The sequence below is a fragment of the Phyllostomus discolor genome, chromosome 5 (assembly GCF_004126475.2).
Source record: "Phyllostomus discolor isolate MPI-MPIP mPhyDis1 chromosome 5, mPhyDis1.pri.v3, whole genome shotgun sequence".
Taxonomy (NCBI): Eukaryota; Metazoa; Chordata; class Mammalia; order Chiroptera; family Phyllostomidae; genus Phyllostomus; species Phyllostomus discolor.
The window spans coordinates 142,015,713-142,024,894 of record NC_040907.2 but is presented as its reverse complement, the minus strand read 5'-3'; the positions used below and the strand labels follow the sequence as shown (position 1 = coordinate 142,024,894).

Genomic DNA, 9,182 nt, shown 5'->3' with positions numbered 1-9,182 from the left:
CATTTTGTTCCATAATAATGTTTGTCTGACAGTTACTGTGGAGTGTGGGTAGGAAATACAGAGCAACTTCCCCTCACAGGGCCCACAGCCTGGTGGAGAATACTTGTTAGTTCCAGCTCTCTATCCTCAACAGAAACCTTTTCAGCAGGATTAAGCGCAAGAGGTCAGAATGGCCCAGGCTATTTGAAAGTCTCGAAGTGTCATTAGCCAAATAGGCCACTGGATGTCACACTTGATCTAAGCTACCATACATTTCATTGTCCAGTGCACTTGGTGTGGACAGCCTTGGCCTTTAGAGCTGGACTGGACCTTAGTGATCTTTGAACCAGAGTTTGAACCAGAGTTTGGCTCTGGTCAAATTTGTTTTGCACATGTTTTATTACTATTAATTTTATTTTTCAGTTAGAATGGAATTTGAATGCATGTAGGCAGGGGGAGTCCTACTCTGTGTCCCACTCTGTGGAGCCCTACGTGGGCCTTTGACTCATGTGGGTTACTCGCCTGGTAGATGGTAGAATGTGGAATACCTGATTTCATTTACAGAGGAGGAGACTGACCATCCAGACACCTTAAGTGGTTTGGCCAAGGACACAGGTCAAGTTGGGAGTAAATCTGGGACTAGAATTCAGGTCACCTGACTCCCAGGTGGGCCCCTGGCATTGAGCCATGCACTTCAGAGATACATGAAGCTTATGCACCTTTAGGAAATGTCTTCTATGCAGAAACAGATGAGAAGGCTCACATCTGACCTCGAGCTCTGTGCAATCACTGGCCTCAGTCTGTTTTGACTTTCACACCAACACTAGGTTGATCCATGCCTCATCCATGCTTCATCATGTGAATTTTGTTGGGGGGATGAGACTATGGTTGAACCCTGGGGCATGTTTCCCAAGGCACTTAGCAGAGACACATTAGACCAACGATAAAGTCCACAATCTCTAACAGGAAAGCAGTGAGACAAACCAAGGGTCATGATTTATACCAGCTCTTATCAGAAGAAGCAAGTCAAGACAGCTCACTCTGAGTTCTAATAGGTTATAATGTAGCTACACACACACACACACACACACACACACACACACAGGAGTTTAAATTTTCATAGCTACCAGATGGAGGATGTAGCTATTATTGCTCACATGCTATATACTGCCTTCGGAAAGAACGAGTCAGAGAGGGTGATTAGCTCTCAAATTCAGATTTCCCTGGTTGTGTTCTTACTAGAACAGCAGAAGGTTATTTTCTGGGACTAGGTTGGCAGATGTGCAGGCTGTGGGACCTGCCAAGATAAGAATTAGCCAGGTTTCCCTTGAAAACGTTTTACTGCCTGGGGCAGTTGTTCTGAGATCCTGCACATTTTGGGGAAGATGTAGTCCCTTCTTGGGGATCAGAAATGTGGAGAGTGAGCTGTGCTTATCTCTCTCTTTTTTTTGAGGAATTTTGAGATTTTTTCATTTGAAGGTAAATCTTAATGCTATTAAAGTCACAAATATGCTAATTTAAATACCTAATTCTATTTCTCTAAAACACACAATGCAAACATACAAATATCTGTTCTCTCCACATGTCAGAGCCATTCATTTTATGGTTTGGAAATGGAGAGAATAGATTCCCCTTAAACTGCAACTCAGCAGGTGTTTCTTTACTGCTAACTTTAGCCAAATTCATACAAAATAGTGATTAACAATGGTCTTCCTTACTTGTTAACTCACAAGGAAACACCAAACCTGCATTTTGTTAAAGTTTCTGTACTAAAATGTAGAAAAACTGAACTACACAAATATTGAAGTTAAAAATTCCTTAATTTTTTATTCCTGGTACCACTACTGCAATTTACAGGGTAATATACCTGATGTAATGAAAAAAAAAAAAAAAAGAAAAAGAAAAAGACAAAGCTACAACAGATAAAAGCCCTCAGGAACGTACCTCTAATTGACACTACATTGCATTAATCCTTAGCTGCACTTTTTGCAAACTGTGGCCATGTCAGCCCTGAACAAGAAGGGTTTCCTGTTTAAGCTGCAGTAACTTTTCTGACTAGGGATCAGAGTGCCTTCTCTGGCAGATTTGTATGGTTCTGCTAATGCACCTGTGATGACTGTTTCAAAGTAACCTGCAGCTTTCCTGACAACTCCTCGCTCTCTCTCCTGCTAAGAACTGTAGCCCTTTTCTGCTACCATATCCACCACTTCTACCCGCAGACCCATAACCACCACCCTAGGGGCTGTCCAAGCTTTTTCCACCAAAACCGCCCCCCTTCATGGGTCCATAATTTGATTGCTGTTGTCTACTGTGATTTCTAAAATGATGGTTCCCACCACCACCATAGTTACCACCAAAATTTCCCCTTTCATTGGAACCATCATATCCTCCACCACTGCCACCATTTCCAGCACCTTGATTTCCATATCCTGGTCTCCCACCACCCGCATAGCCTCCTCTACTACTGCAGCCAGGACTGCCACCATAGTTGCCACCATCACCTCCAAATCCATCATACCCACCAGTACCTCCTCCGTAACTACCTCTGCCGCCACCTCCACCACAGCCTCCTCTCCCACCAAAGTTGCCACCACGGCCGAAGTTACCTCCGCCACCTCCAAAGTTACCTCCACCACCCATGAAGTTGCCAGATCCACCTCCGCGGCCTCTTGGCGACCCAGCAGACTGCAGTTCTTGTTTGGAAAGGGCCTTTTTCACTTCACAGTTACGCCCATTAGTAGTATGGTATTTCTGAACAACAATTTTATCAACTGACTCATGATCATCAAAAGTTACAAAAGCTAATCCTCTTTTATTCCCACTGTGCCTATCTTCCATGACTTCTATGGTTTTAATCTTGTCATACTTTTCAATGGAGTCTCTCAAGTTATATTCGTCTGTATCTTCTTTAACATTACCAACAAAAATTTTCTTCACCGTGAGATGGGCACCAGGCTTAACAGAATCCCCTCTAGAAACAGCCATTTGGTTCCGCTACCCGCCCGTCAGCCTTGCGCGGCCCAGCTCGCGTTGCTGCCTCCGCCTCCTCGACACCAGAGTAAGTGACAAAGCCACAGCTCCGGGGACATTTTGTTTGGGGGTCTCTAGTCACCACACGATCTGTGAGCGTACCCCATTGTAATGTTCTCTTAAACTATCACCTGTAGTTTCAAAGCTCAAACCACCAATAAACAGTTTTCTCAACTCCCCTGGCTCCGCAGGATCGTGGCCCTCCTCACCCGGTAGTGAAAGGCGTCCTGCTGGGGGCGACCTGTGGCCGTTTTACCTCCATTTTGAGACCGGACTCGCTTCTTCCAACTCTTACCTCTTCAGTTGATATAAATTTTGAAGATTCTTAAGGAAACTAACTTACTAGAAGTCTCCTTAAAGTCTATTTAAACTGGTAAAAATTTTTCAGTTAGTGTTGACATTCAGTATTAGTTTCAGGGGCATAGCAGAGTGGTTAGACATTTACCTAACGTGCGAAGTGATGGCCCTGCGAGTCTAGCGCCCCCCCGCGGCTGCGCACAGTTATCACAATACTGCTGGTGTATTCCCTATGCTCTGCTTTACATCCCTATGACTATTTTGCCACTTCCTAGTTGTACTTCTTTATCCCTTCACCTTTTCTTTTCCTTATCTCCCACCTACTCACCCTCCTGACAACCATGAAAATGTTCTCTGTATTTAGGAGTTTGTTTCCGTTTTGTTTGTTCATTTATTTTTTGTTTTTTGTTTTTTTTTTTTAGATTTCACAAATAAGTAAAATCATGTAGTATTTGTCTTTCTCTGGCTTATTTCGTTAGCATAATATCCTCTAGGTCCATCTATGTTCTTGCAAATGGTAAGATTCCATTTCTTTAAAGTCTATTTTGAAGAAACCTGATGACAACAATTAAAGGATTGCAGCATAGACTGTTAGAAGTGGGACAAATATTAAAGAGGATCAGGTCCAACCACTTGCAGTCACAGAACCAGAAATGGGGCCTCAGAAAGAGAAGGCGCTGATGGTTACATAGCAATTTACCTGAGCCAGCACTGTTTTTGCCAATACCTTCTACTCCAGATCACTGACATTCTCATTCCTTTGATTTCTCTAATTACTCTACTGCTTTTACTATTTTACACTATTTTTTTGTTTTTGTTTTTATATTGAGGTCCTGCTGACATAGAATAAACTACCCATGCAATAAAATTATACAATTTGATAAGTTTTGACATATGTATGCACTCACAAACACATCATCTCAGCCGAGGTGGTGAATATACCCATCATCCTCACAGGTTTCCTGCTGCTGCAGGGTCACCCATCCCACCTGCTCCTCCCGCTGGCAATGTCCAACCTACTTCCTCTCACTCTAGATGAGTTTACATACTCTGGAATTTTAGAGAAATGAAGTCATACAGTATATACTCCCTTTTGTCTGGCTTCTTTCACTTAAGCTACTTAATCTGAGATTCATTCATGTTGTAACATACATCAATAGTTCATTCTCTTTATTGCTAAACAACATTCCTAGTATGAACACACTACAGTTTGTTTATCCATTCATCCGTCTGTTGATCGATGACTGGGCTTTTTCCAGTCATTATCTATTACAAGTAAAGCTGCTATGAACATTCATGTACAGGTCTTTGTGTGGATGTATGCCTTTGTTTCTCTTGGGTCAACACCTAGAAATAGGATGGCTAGATCATACAATAGGCATATGTTTAACGTCTTAAAAAATGGCTTTGTTGAGCTCTATATATTTTTGACATATAATTCACTTTATATATTTAAATTATACAAATTGATTAGTTTTGACATATTTACTTGCCTATGAAAACATCACTGCATTCAAGATAGTGAACGTATCCATCACTCACAAATATTTCCTGGTGTTCCTTTGTAATCCGTTTGCTCCTCCCAGCCCCAAACTCAGGCAAGCTCTGATCTGTTTTCTCTCTCTATAGGTTTTGTGTTTTCTAGAATTTTATAAAGTGGAATTATACAGTATAAGCTGTTTTATGGTGTATTTTATGTTTGGTTTCTTTTACTTATCATAATTATTTTCAAATTAATCTATAGTGTAGTGTATTCATAGTTTATTCCTTTTTCTTGATGAGTAGTGTTCCATATTATGGATTTATAGATTTTGAGTTATTGTAGATAAAGCTGATAAAAACATTTCTGTACAAATTTTATATGGAAACACGCTTTCATTTGTCTTGGGTAAGTGTATAGGTAGAATGGACAAATCATATAGTGAGTGTACAACCTTCCTAAAACGCTACCAAACTGTTTTCCAGAGTGACTGTGCTGTTTTATATTCCCAACAGCAGTGTATAAGAAGTTCAATTTCTCCACATCCTTTCCATCAGTTGGATTGTCTATTTAATTTTAGGTATTCTAATAGATATACAGAGGTAGCTCACTGTGGTCTTAATCTGCATTTCTATAGTGATTAATGATGTTGAGCATTTTAAATGTGCTTATTTGCCATCTGTATATCAAGTTTGGCGAAGTGTTCATTCAAATCTTTTGCCTATTTTTTTTATCAAGTTGTTTACTTAGTGTTAAATGTTGAGGCTTCTTTACATATTCTGGATACATGTCTTCATGAGGTATATACTTTGCAAAGATATTCTTCAAATCTGTGACTTATTATCTTTTGAAGATAAGTTTTTAATTTTGACACGGTTGAGTTTATCAATTTGTTCTTTTACAGATTATTCTTTTGGCGTATCTAAGAAATCTTTGCTTATCCTAAGGTCATAAACATTTTCTTATTTTTTCTTCTGAAAGGTTAATTGTTTTAGATTTTAAATTTTATTCTATGATCCTTCTGAGTTAGTTGTATAAGGTGTGATATATGGATCAAAGTCTATTGTTTAACATATAAATATCCCATTGTTGCACCACCATTTGTTGGAAAAGACTATCCTTTTCCACTGAATTAACTTTTAACTGCTGTCAAAACTCAGTTTTATATGTATGTGGGGGTATATTTTTGCCTCTTTTTTGTTACATGGATCTATTTTACTATCCTGATTCCAATGCCACTATGTATTGGCTACATTAGCTTTATTTTTTTTTAAAGCTTTTTAAAAATTTTATTTATTAATTTTCAGAGAGGGAAGGGAGGGAGAAAGAGAGAGAGAGAGAAACGTCAATGTGAGGTTGCTGGGGGCCGTGGCCTGCAACCCAGGCATGTACCCTGACTGGGAATCAAACCTGCGACACTTTGGTTCACAGCCCGCGCTCAATCCACTGAGCTACACCAGCCAGGGTACATTAGCTTTATAATAAGTCTAGAAGTCAGGTAGAGTAAGACCTCAAACTTTGTTCTTTTCAAAATTGTGTTAGCATATTCTATATTCATTTCTGTTTAAATTTTAAAATCATTTTGTCAACATCTAAGTAAGACTCAGAGATTCTGATTTGGAACGCATTGAAACTATAGATTAATTTAAGAGAATTGACATTTTAATAACACTGAGTATTCTGACCCAATAACATGGTATTTTTCTCCATTCACTTATGTTTTCTTTAATTACTTTCTCTAATTACTCTCAGAAATATTTTGTAGGTTTTTTAAATTTAAATTTTATTGTATTTTTTTCCATTATCATTTAGTCCTCTTATACTCCCCTGCCCCCAGCAATCACCACACTGTAGCCCATGTCCATGAGTCCTTTTTTCCTTTTTGCTCAGTCCCTCAAAAGATTTGCAAGCCTATCACATCTTTTTGTCAGACTTATCTTTAAGCATTTTGTATTTTTTTCATGGTATTGCAAATTGGATTGCCTTTTAAATTTCAACGTTGGATTATTTGTTGTTTCTATATAGAAATAGAATTGATTTTTGAATATTGATCTTATATTCTGCAACCCCATTAAACCCAGTTAGTTCTTATAGCGTTTTTTGTAGAGTCCCTCAGCTTTTCTGTATAGATTATTGTGTTGTTTATGAATAAAGGTGATGTTACTTCTTCCTGTTCAGTCTAGATTCTTTTCATTTCTTATTGCACTGGCAAGAACCTTCAGTTCACTGCTGTGTGGGAGGGCTGGACATCTCAGTCTTATTCCTTATCTCAGGAAGAAAGCCTAGAGTTTTTCACCTTTTGCATAATGTTAGCTGTAGGCTTTTTGTAAATGCCCATTATCTTTTTGAGAAATTCCCTTTAGTTCCTAGTGGGTTGAGCATACCTTTTTTTTTTTTTAAAGTTTCTTTGTCTGATTTTGGTTTTGGGGTAAAGCTAGCCTCATATAATAGGCAGGAAAATATTCCTCCTTTTTAATGTTCTGTAAGTGCTTATATAGACTTTGTGTTACTTCTTTAAATGTTTGATGGAATTCATGAGTGAAACCATCTAGATGTGGAGTTTTCTTTGTGAGGAAGATTTTACCTGCACTTTCAATTTTTTAGGTAGCTATTGACTGTTCAGGTTATCTATTTCTTCTTGATTAAGTTTGATACTTTGTCTCTTTCAAGGAATTTGTTCATTTCATCTAAACTGCTGAAATTATTTTCATAAATTTGCTCATAATATACTCACCTTTTAGTATCTGTATAGTCTGTGTTATAATAGCACTCTTTTGGCTTTTCTCCTTTTATTCTAATCAGTTGTCTAGAGGCTTACTAATATTATTGATTTTATCAAAAACCTCACTTTTGATTTCACTGATTTTCTTTATTGTTTTCCTGTTTTTCATTTCATTTTTATTATCATCTTTTCTTCTGCATGTTTTATTTTGCCTTTCTTCTATATTTATTTAAAAAGATAATTTGAGACCTTGTTTTTAACATATTTTTAGTACTATAAATTTCTCTCTAAGTATTTTTTCACAGTATTTTATATATTTTATGTTGAGTTTTCCTTAAAAATATGTTCTAATATTTTTAGAGTCATTATTTTGGGAAGCATATTATTTCATATCTATCTTTCTGTTATTGATTTTCAATTTGATTCCACTTTGGTCAGAGAATATGCTCTGTATGACTTTAATTCTTTTAAATTTATTGAGATTTGTTTAATGGGCTAGAATATGGTCTCTGTTGGTAAATATTAAACTTGCACTTGAAAAGAATATATATTCTGCTGTGGTTGGTTGGTATAGTCTATAAATGTTGATTATTTTATTTTATTTTTTTAATATATTTTATTGATTGTGCTATTATAGCTGTCCCATTTTTTCTCCCCTTTATTTCCCTCTTCCCTGTACTCCCCTCCCATCATCATTCCACCCCCCTCCCTTTGTTCATGTCCATGGCTCATACATATACGTTCTTTAGCTTCTCCATTTCCAATACTATTCTTAACCTCCCCCTATTTATTTTGTACCTACCATTTATACTTCTTATTCCCGGACCTTTTTACCCATTCTCCCCCCTCCCCCTTGCTGATAACCCTCCATGTGGTCTCCATTTCTGTGATTCTGTTCCTGTGCTAGTTGTTTGCTTAGTTCGTTTTTGTTTTTGTTTTTTATAGGTTTGGTTCTTGATAGTTTTGAGTTTGTTGTCATTTTACTGTTTGTATTTTTGATCTTCTTCTTTTTCTTAGATAAGTCCCTTTAACGTTTCATATAATAAGGGCTTGGTGATGATGAACTCCTTTAACTTGACCTTATCTTGCAAGCATTTTTTCTGCCCTTCCATTCTAAATGAAAGCTGACATTAGTTTTCAAATCTTCCATAATTTTGCTGACTTCTTCTCTATTCATCCTATAAATTATTGAGTGGTATTTCAATCTCTAATGATAATTATGCATTTCTCTATTTATCCTTTCAATTTCATTAGTTTGTGCTTTATTCATGTATTTTGAAGTTCTGTGATTGGGCACATAAACATTTAGAATTTTTATGCCTTCTTTCAAGTTAATTTCTTTATCATCATGTAATAGACTTACTTATCTCTGGCAATATTGCTGTCATACTTTCTTGACTTTTTATCTGAGTATGTATAGCCTGGGATGATCCTGACATTTATGTCCATTATTATACAGATTTAGGATTTCCCCTCCTCAGCTCTCTTCTTTCTGGAATTTCTCTTATGCTCTGACTCCAGGGAGTTCTTTTTCTAGTTCCTCTGGCAAAAAATGTTTTTGCTTCTTGTGTTCTCATGAAGTTCTACACTATTGGGTCACTTTCTCTCACTCTTTCACTTCTCCAAAAACCTTATAAATTAAAAAAAATTATTGATTGATTTTTTTTCACAGAG

At 37.2% G+C, this 9,182-nt stretch overlaps 1 protein-coding gene across 1 annotated transcript; it reads right to left on the bottom strand.

Annotated features, from left to right (window-relative positions):
• Positions 1-2,174: 2,174 nt before the first annotated feature.
• On the bottom strand, positions 2,175-8,957 carry LOC114497085 (heterogeneous nuclear ribonucleoprotein A3-like). The gene is given in 4 exon segments (XM_036027513.1): positions 2,175-2,962; positions 2,964-3,120; positions 3,123-3,250; positions 8,872-8,957. Coding segments are annotated over 4 exon segments (1,119 nt in total). The 3' UTR covers positions 2,175-2,214.
• Positions 8,958-9,182: the final 225 nt, after the last annotated feature.